The sequence below is a fragment of the Leuresthes tenuis genome, unplaced genomic scaffold, assembly GCF_036924035.1.
Source record: "Leuresthes tenuis unplaced genomic scaffold, fLeuTen1.0.hap1 SCAF_14, whole genome shotgun sequence".
In the NCBI taxonomy this organism is placed as follows: domain Eukaryota; kingdom Metazoa; phylum Chordata; class Actinopteri; order Atheriniformes; family Atherinopsidae; genus Leuresthes; species Leuresthes tenuis.
Genome location: NW_027325368.1, coordinates 16832068 through 16846071, shown reverse-complemented (window position 1 = coordinate 16846071; position 14004 = coordinate 16832068). Strand labels below are relative to the sequence as shown.

The following is a 14004-nucleotide window of genomic DNA, read 5'->3' as shown; positions in this document are numbered from 1 at the left end:
AACGTCCCCAAACATTTTTTTTGGTCCACACTTAGTCAGCACCTTTTAATCTCATCTATGTTCCACAAAGTGCTTTACGGTGTATTTTTCCTGAACCGAAACACAAATGAAGTACTCATACAGTTGTACTATATGCAGTGCTTATCGGGGGAGTGTGTGTGTGTGTGTGGTGGGGGCAGGGTCCAGGACTGGGGATTAATCCACAGATCTTCTTGTTGGAACTCTACAACTCTACCAACTTGAGCCACAACTGGCCCCATGTGAGCATCCAGCTGCTCAGAGTCATGCTTGCCCCACAAATGAGACAAAATAAATAGCAGATGTTGATACTGGATATACATTTGATGTGTAAATATGTCAGCGTTGTCCTAATAGCTTGTTACTGCTGCTTCTGAGTTGCCAAAAGATTGTTTACTGTGCCAGAAAAGCACAGTATAGTCTAGTATAGTATAATCTATAATCTTTTTCATAGTGTTTCATCCATAAATGGAGTATATTGTGATTATTTATTGATAATTAATGCAAGCAGCAACTAAGACCAAAACAAACTCGCTAAACACCAAAGCTAAAACTAAAAGCTTGAGGCATAGCCTCTAAAACACTTTATAAATCTCTGTCTCAGATAGAACAGACCAAATTGGATTCAGACGGCATCCCTCTTTTTCACCAAAGAGGTTGTGTTGTTCAGAGGAGGAAGAGCTAGAACTTCACTCTTTCCAAAAGGAGCGCACATACATGTTTGCACACAAGTGTGTTCAGGCACACATGGCGAGACTGTCATGGCAACAAATAACTTTTAAGAATCAAGTATGAGGCAGACAGGTAGAGAGAGACTCTTTGTTCTACTAAGAACATCAATACACCACTATATCATGGAGTTGAAATAGAGAAACTGTCATTTATTCATGCTTGGTGGACAAAAGTATGCGACATCAGATGAAAACCAGCAAGAAAAGTTAAGACAAAAGATGCAAATATAATTTTCTTTCAAAGGAAAATAGTAGTTATTGTTCTAACATTGGACACGAGTGTGTTATGAGACTACATCGTTGCTAGCACAAGATCTAGAGGATCTAGAAAAATGCACATATTTAGGACTCTTTAAAAGTCAATATTCTGCTTCCAAAAAATTGGAGGATGCCAGAAGACATTGTAATGGAGAAACTCTCTTTTTGTGCCAAAGGTGATGTGATCAAGGTGAATAAGGCTTTCAGTGGCCGCGTCGTGCTGCCAGGATACACTGCCAATTCTCTGAATGCTACCATGGAGATCTCCAATCTCCGTACCAACGACTCAGGCATTTACCACTGTCAGGTTGTCATGGGCAACGACTATGAGAGAGACACTGTGGCCCTTGTGGTCTCGGGTAAGTGCAGCAGCCACTGATGAAAGAAAAGTTTAGTGCCACAGCTCCACAAAGGAAACATTTAAACAAAGCAGAAATACTGAGGAGAGCTTAAGCTACATTAACACAAGAACTTGTGAAATCTTTCTTCTTACGTCATTCATTTTTGTTGCGGCTTTTAATTGTTATCTTGATGTGTTGGCAGATAAAAGGCAGCTTTTAAAACAGGAGCACAGTCAACCCTTTTTGGCTTTTTTATTTAATTAAACATTCATTTATCAGCATTGCATTGACTGGCTTAATTAATGCATGTTAGCACTCTCTGAGTGTGCATTGTTTTGTTATCTTGTTTTCCTCTCGAATAGCTGTATAATTTTTTTAATTAAAGCATTTGGGCGAAATCCAAATTATGTTTTTTTTCTGCTCATCTGTGAAGTTTCGGCTGAATCTGTTTGTGGTCATGCTAATGTGCTGTCAGAGATTCCACTGAGTTATTGATTTTAGATTTTTCTATTGATTTTTTTTTTTTTTAAATCTGTCACATGAAGAGAACTAAAATTTTTACCACATGTCTCTGTGCATAGGTGTGGTGTTTCACTACAAGGCTCCTAACGCCCGTTACACCCTCTCATTCTCCGATGCACAGCGAGCCTGCCAGGAAAACTCGGCTCAGATCGCCACACCGGCTCAGCTGTGGGCAGCATACCATGACGGCTTTGCCAGTTGTTCAGCCGGCTGGTTGGATGATCAGACTGTCCGGTGAGGAGAATACTAATACCTGCTTTTTTATGTTACAATCTCATTGAATTATTGGCTAACTGTAATTGTTCTGAGTACTTAAAGACCAAAACAAACCATTTCCTCTATTGCTGATCAATCTAGTAGAGTAGAGTATTTTCAAAACAATTACTTAGGTTTCATGTTTAAATTGTTATAAAACACATTTTAGAAAATTTTAGAAGATTTTAGAAAACTAGCTTGGTAATCACAACTATAAGAGCTCATATTACTACACCACATGCAAACACAATCTGAGAACCCATTAGCAGAATGCTTTGAGGCTTCAATGTATCCCTATTCTGTGCTCTGTCATTTTCTAAAATGCAAATATATTAAAAGTTCCATCCATTTTCTATACCTCCTTAGTCCAAGTAAGAGTCATGGGGTGGGGGTTTGTTTTTTTAGAGAAAGAGAAACTTCTGCAAATGCTTCCAACCCGTTTCATACTAACAGTTAGATGAAAACATCGAAACCACTCTCGTGTTTTAATGCTATTTATAAAGCTCGCTCCAGCAGCTTGTTAGCTCAGCTTAGGCACTCTGTACACACTGCAAAGTTCAGTGATTAAAAATGAGGCCATTAGGACTTTGTGTCAAGTTGAGTTTGTTTAAAACATTTCCAGACTGTTGCCTTGCTCTTTTTATAATCCTGATGAAATCCTGATTTAGCATCATCGAACAAACTCACCCACTAAGTACCTTTAAGATAACTTTGCAGTGAATTCATCTATACTTCATGATCTCTCAGAGAAAGTTAGAAACGAAAGAATTTCTTCGACACTTTCTCCCATCGTCCTCTAGTCATTACTCAATTTCCCTCCCATGCTGGTAACATACTGGTAAAAGGATTAAATGACCAGGTCAAACTCTAACCATAGCTTGACTTAACTGTACATGTACTGTGTTTATGTTAAGCTAAGCTAACAGTTGTTGGCTGTACCCACTCCCTGTTTCCACAGCTAACACCTGCCAAGACAACAAATAAGTTTCCCAGATGATTTGACATTCATCAAAATAGCTGCTAATTTGACTTGGTTAACACTTCACTTCTGAAGAATGATAGATTACGTGATAATTTTCTATTTAAAGGACACACACATGTTCCAGTCCCATTTGTTCCCTCTCTTCTTCAGTTAGATTATTTATTTACCAATATTATTCTATTTTGCCATTCAATTTGCTTCAGAATCATGTTAGTTTTTAGCACTGTTGTTTTATTCACTCTTAATTGTGTCTTAATTCATTCTAATGCTGTGCCCTTCAAAAGTGAATACAAATAAGAATTTATTGTTAAATGACATTTCAAAACATCATCTTCATGCAATAAAGTGTCCACAAGACCTTTATGCTTTATAATTTCTATTGTTAGTATTGAATAACGAGGTTAACTCCCATTTATGACTCCCACATGTTTGTATCTACAGTTATTCCGTCCAATTGCCAGAGCTTGGTTGCTATGGACACAAGGAGTACTCTGCTGGAGTGAGGAACTATGGAAAAAGAGACCCGAAAGAGCTGTTTGATGTGTACTGTTTTGCGAAAGAACTGGATGGTACACTCAGATACACACAAAACACCAACACACACGCACATGAAACACATCAAAACCTGTCACTGCTCTTAGCTTCCACACTGATGTTTGCATCATAGTCTGCTGCAATATTAAAGGGCAAGTCCTGGGGTATTTGTATGATATTTTTACTACCAATTGAGTGAAAAATCCCTGGCCAGCCATGACTTGATCTCATAAATGTATGTTGTTAGTGTAGCCAAAGAGTGATATGAGTCTGTGTTGCAGAGCTGCACTTTTGTAGAAAATCGACTGAAAAAAAAAGAAAGAAGAAACATTTGCTTAAACGCTCTGAATTAAACGCAGGTTTAATCATTGCACCTTCAGCTGTAGATTGTGTGTTTTAACAGATGTGTATGCATTCAAAGCTTGAGTCCACAAAAACACACCAGATACAACCTTTTTGAGTAGTTTTTGCCGTAAACCACAGTTACTAATTGTCTTGGGAAATTATTAAGCACTTCTAAATTAATTTTTTTTTAAACATATATATATATGTGTTTTTCATTTGAATTGTGCTTATAGATCTGATTGGCCTTGTGGTCAAGTGCCACAAGAATATGACAAAAATATAAGCTATCAGCTTTTGGTACCTTCATGTAAAATATACATGCTTTCTTTCAGTGAATGCATTTATCTAACCAAAGTCTACCTCCAAGAAACTGATCAGGCATCATCTGCTTGTTGACAAGCTTTCCTCTGATGTCTTCTTCCTCCAGGTGAAGTGTTTCACTCCTCAGTCCCAGGCAGACTGTCACTGTCTTCAGCCTCTGACCGCTGTGTGTCTCTCGGGGGTCAGCTTGCCACAGTGGGACAACTTTATCTGGCCTGGAGGGCCGGTCTGGACAGCTGTGCCCCAGGCTGGCTCTCTGATGGCAGCATCCGCTACCCAGTGGCCTGGCCTCGCCAAGAATGTGGTGGGAGCCAGCCAGGAGTTCGCACTGTCACACCTAACAGCACTGTTGACAACACGACAGCACTTTATGATGCTTACTGCTACAGAGGTATCGTCTCACGGGAGGATAACCACTCCCTGGATTAATATGCTGTTACTGTTTTTGTCATATTTTCAGCTAGCTCATTACTAATGGTTAATATAGAATAAAACATGAACACCAAATGTTTACAGTTTGATCAGGATGTTTGCTTGATTTGATTGTTTCAAATCAACATCACAAATGATGGTACAACTGAGTGAATATACAAGTAAAGCTTCCATCTCACTGGTAACCAAAGCTTTGACTGGTATTAATGCAGCAAAAACAACAATAAAAGTCATTGCTGCTGTTGTAGCCATGACAACACACTGATTTTTGATCCCACCATCATGTATCTAAGAAACTGCTGGATTGACAGACGCTGTGGGAAGGAGGGAAAGAGAGGACAGAATATGTTAAATATCGAGACGTTCAGCTGTCATTTCAGGATTCTGTGTTGACTGATGTTGCCATCTTCAGCTTAAGCTTTTAGATGTTTCAGTGATTCATGTGAGAAAAAATCTCTTAAAATTGTTTCCAAGGTAAAGTCAAGAATACAGGCTCCATCTCCCAGATCTACAGCTCATTGTGGAAGCCCTGGAGCTATCTTGCAGATTCAAGCAATGCTGATTCTGCAGGGACAGACGGCTCCAACCAGACAACACAGCAAACCACCGCTTTAAGAGGTTTTGCATTTTACATTTAGCAACTACATCATGAACCAGCAGATTAATTAGAAAATGAATCACACAATCGGGCACAATAAGAATGAATAATAACCGGACACATATTTGATTTTTCATTGCACATTCAGGGACCTCAGATGGTATCAAAGTTTCACCTTCAAACTGGACAGGATTGGTTGACCTTGAGGAAGAAGCCTCCCCTCACAGTGCTTGTAAGTTTGCTTTAACACATGCTTCTATTGATCTCAGAGGATAATGTTAAATGTTATTTTCCCAACTGTCTGAAGCCGTAGATCCCTGGTCGTCAGAGTCCTCAGGGTCATTTGTGACCCTTCAAATGATCCCTGGAAAGAGTTCCTTTGACTGGGGAGAGCCACTGGAACCTGGTCCCGACTCTGAGGAGTTTCTCCAACCTCCAGTTGACCCAACTCCTGCTGAGAAAAAGGTCTGTTTTAAGGATTTTTAAAAAAAGTCTTTGTTGTGTTTTAAAAACTGAATCAGCATTGCTTAGAATTAGTCTATTCCCATGTTATTTTAGGTGATTTCAAAGATAGTGAAGTCTATTTGGAAGCCTTGGAACTACCTGGTGGGGACTGGAGATGAGGAGGGAACCCAAGCACCAAATCATGCAGGAGAAGTGACAGCAACGAAAGAGACTGATGAGGGGTCAGATTCCTCCAGTGCAGCATCACCAGGTAAATGTCTGAACTAATAGTGAAATTTTCTACCTAGAACTGCTTTTGTTACAGAATTAAATCAGTTTAACTTTAAACTCAGTTGTCTCAAATTCAGGATAAGCAGTGTGTTTTTTGTCCAGGCTGTGGAACAGTAGACCAGATCTTTACTCACAGAGTGGCTCAGGGGGTCTATGAAGTTTGACCATTCAGTTTACGTGTGGTTTTTGATGTTAAAGAGAGGACGTACAACCGTGTCACTCTGAGGATTCTGTGGGGTGCTGCCAGAACAAGCTACCGGAGTCATTGTTGTGTTGGGATCTGTTCGATATGGGATGGTCCTGCATGATCAAAGTGTCCACATTCGTGGCATAAAGTTGAGCAAGTTGGGAACATTTCATTTAATTTAATTTCAGCATTTCAACTTTTGTGGATGATTTAGTTCTGTTGACGTCTTCAGACCACTTCAAACTTCAAAACACCCTTGGGCAGTCTACAGCCAGGATGAAAATCAGCCCTTCCAATTCTAAGGCCCTGGTTTGCTTCTTGAAAAGGATGCTCCCTCCTCATTCTTTTGGTAGTGACTGAGAGAATGAGACTGCAAATACAAAGGACAGCTGAAATGAGCTTTCTTTGGAGAGTGGCTGTGCTCAGCCTTAGAGATAAGGTCAGAAGCTCATATGCTGGGCGTAGCTCTGAGCCACTGCTCCTCTCCATTGAAAGGAGTCAGCTGAGGTGGTTAGGGCATTTGATTAGGATGCCTGCTGGTCGCCTCCTTTGAGAAGTTTATCGGGTACGTCTGACTGGGAGGAGACCCTAGAGCAGACCCTGAACTTGCTGGAGGGATCATATATCTCTTCTTGCCTGGGAACTGCTCAGGATCCCCATGAGGAGCAGGAGATTTTTGCTGGGGTGACGGATGTCTGAGTTTCCCTCGGACTTGCCTCTGACTTCAGATAAGCATAAGAAAATGGATGGATGGGTGGATGGATGGATGGATGGATATACACAGTAGAATAGCAGGGTTCTCTTTCACTTTGCACTGTAAGTATCAGCATGTATGTAATATAGCCCATGTTACAGTCTATAGAGTGTTGAAAATGTGGGTCTTCTCATTTGTCTAATTTATGGCTCCTCTTCCTGCCTGTGACCTGAAAATTGATCTCAGCAATACATTTTGACAAATATCTTAGTTCCTAAAATGCACCTGAAGAAGGGACAAGGCCACCTAAGGAACAATGAGGGAGGACATTGTCAAATTAATTAAGTAAATACAAACACTGGCCTTCAATGTCTGCCCTTGATGTGGTTGTGTCACATGTTGTAATTTAATTGATGTTGACTAAAGAAGATGATGGCTCTGAAGCAAGTATGTCTCCTTCTGTTAGAGCCCTCTTACCTCATCTCCTTCCTTCATGCCTCTTTCTCATCTATTCCACAGGCGTTCGTGGTGGGAGGAAAAAAGACATGAGAAGAGAAATTAAGGAGGTAGAGATTGAGAAGTGGGCTAAAGGAACAACTCAGTGACAGTGTGTGTTTAAAACAGTAGATTTTAAGTAAACTACATCTGTATGGTGTGGTGTTAAAAAAAGGCATCTTAACATGATGGTGATTATTATTTACTATTCTTATAGTATTTATTAGCTTTTTGAAAACCACCACATTAAGGGAAGAGGAGGTTTTTAGTGAGGAGAGAACAGAGGAGGTGCATTCTTTCATAAAAACAGCAAAAACTGCTTGATGTCTGGAGACAAACTGGAATCACAGTGACCTTTCTCTGCTGCTGCTCTCATAGGGATGCTAACAAGCTGTGATTGATAGCAGGCGCGACAGCTGACAAATCCTAGCCGTAGGCATCTGCACTCCTCACAGTGATGTACAATTAACACGGTTAGAAATGTACGGTGGAGTCTTTTTACAGCTACCTGTGCTTGACTTTTAGAGAAAATGTTAAGAGTGTCAATTATTAATCTCTATTAATGAAAAATCTAAATTAATGTCTCTCAATAAAAAATATGAATACTCCTCAAAGCATATAGATATAGATTAAGAAAACTTTAGAATTCAGATGCTGATAGAGAATAAGGTACTGAAGAGCCATGCTGAGAGTTAGATAATTCCCTTATATAGGAAAGTTTCCCATCATATAGTTTTTTCTCCCTCAGTTTTTTTTTTCAAATACATATTTTGAGTGAATTTTTTTCAGTCTCTTCATATCTTGGTGGGTTGTTACCGTTCTGCTTTAGTACTACACCTTAAACTACTGCCTATGTTTTTCTGGTGGGGCTACCCAACAGGCTTGGGAATTTGCATTGAAAAAAATTTAGTTTTTCTTCAAACTTAGATACATCTCATCAACTCCTTTCCCTATATCTCTTGTTTCCGGGGTCCAGCGGGTTCACAGGGTTTTCCCGTAACGGCAGTGGATGGAAGTGGTTTGCAAAAAGGCGGTTGAGTGTTTGTTGGAACTGTATTACAGAGCTGCTGATTTAATTCTGAGGCAATTTGTGAGACTGCGGTGCATTTTAGTCTCTGACTCTGACTGTGTATGTGCAAACGTTTGTATCTGTGTGAGCTTTTTATTGAACTTTGTTTCCAAAGTTTATCACTAAATGGTTGTTTGCTTTTACCTTATTTTGTCATGAAACTTGAAAATGTATTTCTGCCATAGTAGAGTTGTGGCTTTCAGACTGTTAGCTCTTGCCAATATTGTTGATTGCCTAAAGCAGTGAAAAGGGTCACTTGAAATGGATTTTGGAAATGTTTACAAATAGGAAGCATTGACATTACTAATGAAGGCTGCGTGGTTGCAAATTTGGTATTCATGACTTTAGCAATACAATACAATAACAATTAAGGATCAATCGAAGTGCCTTGATACACAATATCATGTTACAGTGGACTTTACAAGTCAGAAATAAGTCATTCATAGTGTAATATTTTCAACGTTCACATTCAGCCGGATGAATCTCAACTGTCTAATTTCTTTTTTAACCACAATTAGTTTTCCCTATGTTATCCATCCTCTCTCTACAGTATTTTGTGGTTTTATTCATTCAAATTATGTCACTGTACACGGAAATGATATGCTCTACTGAAATTTCGTTTCGAAATTTTTCCTCACAATGTCCACAAAGCTTTGTTTGCTGCAGCTCGTGATATTGAAGTGTACACAGTGCTACTCCTGTATGAAGCTTCTGATGAAATCTCAAAAAACTTACAAGTGTTTGTTTTGTGGCTCATGGCAAAGTGGTGAAAATCCATTGGATTTTCACTTTGTAACTCTCGGCTTTGTCTTTTGTACTCAATTTCCTGTTGGCAGTAATTGATTGCTTTGTGCCCTGCACAGGTCTGTTTTCTTGGGGAAGCTCATGGTTCAGCAGCCCCTCAAGGCAGAACACCACACCAGACAGTGAAGATTCAACCACTCATCTGGCATCTACTCTGTCCTCCTCCAGTAACTCTATGACTGCAGAGAGCACCAAGAGCTTGGAGAACTCAGAGGCACACACATTCACCGCCTCCAGCCCTCCACTTGAAATCACCTTTTCCAGGAGAGAAACCTGGATCCGTGTTGAAGCAGAGACCACAACCCAGCTGGCTGACAAGAGAGAAGAAACAGTGACTTCCAGAGCAAGTGGAAGAGGAGGACGAGGACGGGGAAAGAAGAACAGGGGGGAGGAGAGGGGCAGAGGGGAAGGCAAGGGGAGAGGAGAGGAGAAGGGGAAAGCAGAGGAAGAGGGGAGTGGAGAAATTACTGGTGCTGAAGCAAAAGGGGAGATTCAAGTCTCACGTCGACTAGTTGGAACAATTAAACCAAGAGAAAGATCCAGAGAAAGGAAAGGAAGGAAAGGACAGTCCACCACCACCACCACCACAACCACCCCCACCACCAGTCCTCTGGACACCACAGGGTTTACCACAACAGGGACAGAAAGTGACTTTGCGGCATCCAAATATCAGTCCACTTTATCAGCAGCAGAAAACTCATCCCTGTCAATCTCACAGGAACCATATCAAACTATGTCATCCTCTACATTCCCATCTCCATCAGACTCACCGCCCAGGTCTTCTTCTCAATCGTCCCAAACAGAATTCCTTTTACAATCTCAGTCTTTCCAACCATCCCAATCCATTACCTCTTCCTCCTCCTCATCTCCCTTACCACCTTCAACCTCATCCCTCTCTCCCACACCATCACCATCCCCCTCCCATCTCCCATCACAGACTGAAACCGTTGGATTAGCTCCATCTACTCAGGCAGACATTCAGGACAGCTCCACCGACTCCCTGACATCTCTTCACTTGGTCCCAGTGGAGGAGGCGACCATCAACAGCTCTTTGGATTATCCTCTGTCCCAACGAGGGCGGCCAGATGATGAGGAGCCCGCCTGGTTGCATACTGTGGGCTCGGGGGCCCTTTTACCAGGTAATATGGACGAGGAGAGCAACAGAGGAGGAGTCAACATCAGCAGCACAACTCTCAGTCCAACAGGTAGGCATCTGTTTGAACATTTTATTGTATCCTTTTTGTTTGCCCATATTTCTGTTAGCTACAAAGTGTCAGTAATTCTCAGTTTGTTAATGCTGTCATTACTGCCTATAATTAGATTGTAACAGAAAGGTATCAGAGCAATAAAAAAAACAGCAGTCAGAGTAGTCTGTTTCAGGTCACATCCACACTAACATGTTTTAGTTTTAAACAACAGTGGTGTGTAATTTATTGATATAGCGTGCCAGCTCCATGGAAACAGTACTGATGGAAAGTCCATTAGCAGCTTTGTTGTGGTGGTCATACAAATTATCTTGTTCAGCTGTGGCACCATATATGCTGAGAGAAAAGTACAGAGAAAGTACACAGAACTGGGGCAGTTCTGTCTCTATTACTGGGGCAGTAATGGAATTGCAACACATTCAGTCAGGAGCCTGGGATTTGATCCCTGTGTGGGACCTTTTTTTTAGGCAAGAAAATATGAATTAGGTGGCCTGAAAAAAAATCCACCTGTCTGACTATGTGCATATAGTGTTCACGTTGTCACCTGCGTACACAGTGATCGTCATTCAAGCAACAGACATGAAGGAGGAGAAGCCTTCTCTCATCATATAAAGTTCTTTAGTTTTTCTTAAAGTGATTACCATGGATATCTTTGGGGTTTTTTTTACTTTCATTTTTCATTCAAATGAAGTGGGTCAGGTCTTCTTGATAAAATAGTGTCTTGTCGGCTACATAATACTTTGTGGGGGTCTCATATTTGCTGTCTCAAGATCTCTTATTCAGTAATCTGAAAGCTAGTTCTAGACTTTGAAGGTCTTAAAAGTAACTGATCCCATCCTAAATTAGTAGATTATCTAAAATTTGCATTTCCTATTGGATTAGTTTCAGCAAAGCTTCACTGTCACAGCTATAGTGTTTATTTTTGCTCATGATTTTTCCACGTTTTTATTTACATGGAAATTAAAAAGTAACATTCAGGGCTTATTTAAGTGGGAAAAAAGTCAGCAGTTGGAGGCAGGTCAGTGAGGCTCAAATTTTCGGTCACAAGCAGCACTTGTTATACTAATTCATTAAGATTTACATACTTTCCGAATTAGGCTTTAATAAATACTTGGTTTGTTTTGCCAAAAATACTCTCATACATTGTCAATGTACCATAAATTAATTACTTTAGTGTTGAGTCTTATCGTAGTGAAGTCCTCCCCATCAGCTAATGACACAAAAAGATGTGCAGGTATGAAAGAAACCTCCCACTGATCTTGTAAAGCCATGCAGTGTGCAAAGAAAAAGATGCAGACTTTGCGAGTATGTGCATGGAAAAAAATCATTTTCTTTCATGCCTAATGATGATTCACTGTGAGACTGCTCTGAAACGTCAAGAAAAAAGGGGAAGTATCCTTCAAGACTGCCTTTTAATTTTCTCTGACCTTGCCACCGGCAGAATTATTCAAACAATTCAGTGTTTTTCCCCCAGGTACATATCTTTTGTTCCCACCACAAACAGAGACCACATCCCTGCCACAATCTGATGATTAAGTCTGCAGCACAGCACATCTCCATGCGGCTGCTGGCTGGCCACCTGGCTTACTACTTATTTCTTGCTTGATAATGAGAGCACATACAGGAAGCATCCTATCGCTGAGCGTTTAAAAGCCCCACGGGCATCGTGCTATCACGCATTTCTATGCTGATTTATTTTTACTGCCTCTGAAAGCAGCTCGTGTCTGCGGCAGGCCTGCTGAACCGCCTGCCAGGGAATGAGGAGTCTATGGATGGAAAACAGCTGTAAACTGTATCGACAAGAAGCCGAGGGCAACCATCTGGGCTGCTGGTGCTCGGTATGAGGGTTGATTGATTGACTGAAAGACCCTGGAGTCATGCGGGCAGAGGACCATAAACACACAAACACACACTGATATCTTTGCTAGACAAACAGCAGAGGTGGATAGATGCAGTCGCAGGAGATTGGACTTGAATAATGGCTTTCAGCTTCCATCTCTCTTTCATGTACACACTCCAGCTCTTGTTCAGTGTCTTGTGGTTGGAGTTCCATGGTGGTGGTGGTCAGTATTTGCTCTCCTGGCTGGATCACAAAGCACTTTATCAGTCAGTTCAGTCAATGACACTGACAAACAAATAGAAGCCTAAAGTTGGATTCAAGGACCTTCAGCAGCAAAACAGTGTCCTCACTTGTGGATATGCACATTTCTTTCCACTACCTTTTCTTAGTCAGTGTGTCTTTCTTTCTTTAAAATGCTTTGAGTTCTTTTTTGTTTTCACTCTTTTGATTCGGGCTTTCCTGCTTTCACCAATGCAACTTGTGATTTTTAGATGTATCTATAAATTCCAAGATAGCCAACATTTTCACTCTGGCTGTAATTACACAAAACATCAGCAATGTGTATATAAATGCTTATATTGATCAAAGCATTGCTGTGGCAACATGTTGTCCCCTAACTGTTGCGTGTAATTTGTTGGATCTTTCGGTTTCCAGCTTATTGTTGTTGTTTGCGCTGGTGGTGTGCAGACCAAAGGACAGTCCACTCTGTCAGCTCCTTCCAGAGAGTATTGATTTTTATGCACCACTCGTTTTAATGAACAACCAATTGTGTAAGGTTTATCTAACACACAGGCACACATAAGTTGGTAAATCTTCTTGTCATATTTGCCAAGACGTGCCATGACCTTGACTGATGTGAAGAGTACAAATGCACGCTGGCCCGGGTTTGCGTACATCAAATGAAATGCATGGCTGGTTTTAGCACCTGACTTCAGCAGAATTCAAAGCATAAGCAGCGAAGAGTCACATGCAACATTTATCATAGTGCTGAAGCTGTAGAGAGATCTTTCTCTGTGCTAGGTTGTGATGGAAAACCCTCAATCTTCTTTTTTTTTATTGTTCCTGAACCTTTATTTTGAGCCACGAAGCATGATGATAAATCAGAAGATGTGAGCTTGAGATGTCTTCTCCTGGGAAGTTATTGAAGAGGCTAAGCCTCAGGGCTAATCATGGCCAAGGTATTGATTTTCGTTCATCGTACCATGTTGACACAAACACACAAACCTGCGCACACGGACACCACCCCCTCCTAAGCAGCCGTCAGTGTTAAAGCCAGAGTTGGTAGAACAAAGACTCAAACAGCTGAGCTTTTGCGGCTAGACTGAATAAGTGGTGGTTTTGAAAGACCTTAAGTTGTTATAATGAGCGGCTTGTTGGTGGTGGGGGTGGGGGAGGGGGCACGTGGTAGTGTGTCAATTGATATGGAAATGTCTGTTGGTGGAAGTAGACCACACACACGCAAACATTTACGCACTGAATAGCAGGGATGAAGCGCTCAGCGGGAGGTCTGCTCATTTCTGTTGAGGATGGCTAATGTCTGAAGTTCTCACGCTGCCCACTACGCCCAGTGGAGTGAGTCGTGGCTTGCTTTCCATATGGTAACCATGACAACTGTGGCTGTGAGTGGATGGTGGGGTT

At 41.1% G+C, this 14004-nt stretch overlaps 1 protein-coding gene across 4 annotated transcripts in view; it reads left to right on the top strand.

Annotated features, from left to right (window-relative positions):
- Nucleotides 1–14004, top strand: part of LOC140268987 (neurocan core protein-like) — a 42356-nt gene that overhangs the window by 14849 nt on the left and 13503 nt on the right. For all 4 annotated transcript variants that reach the window (XM_072364002.1, XM_072364000.1, XM_072363999.1 and 1 more), the window contains 9 exons: nt 1184–1366; nt 1930–2104; nt 3549–3676; nt 4414–4698; nt 5214–5357; nt 5486–5569; nt 5645–5802; nt 5896–6052; nt 9381–10526. In XM_072364002.1, coding sequence (XP_072220103.1) covers nt 1184–1366; nt 1930–2104; nt 3549–3676; nt 4414–4698; nt 5214–5357; nt 5486–5569; nt 5645–5802; nt 5896–6052; nt 9381–10526 — 2460 coding nt within the window. The remainder of the gene's footprint in view (nt 1–1183; nt 1367–1929; nt 2105–3548; nt 3677–4413; nt 4699–5213; nt 5358–5485; nt 5570–5644; nt 5803–5895; nt 6053–9380; nt 10527–14004) is intronic.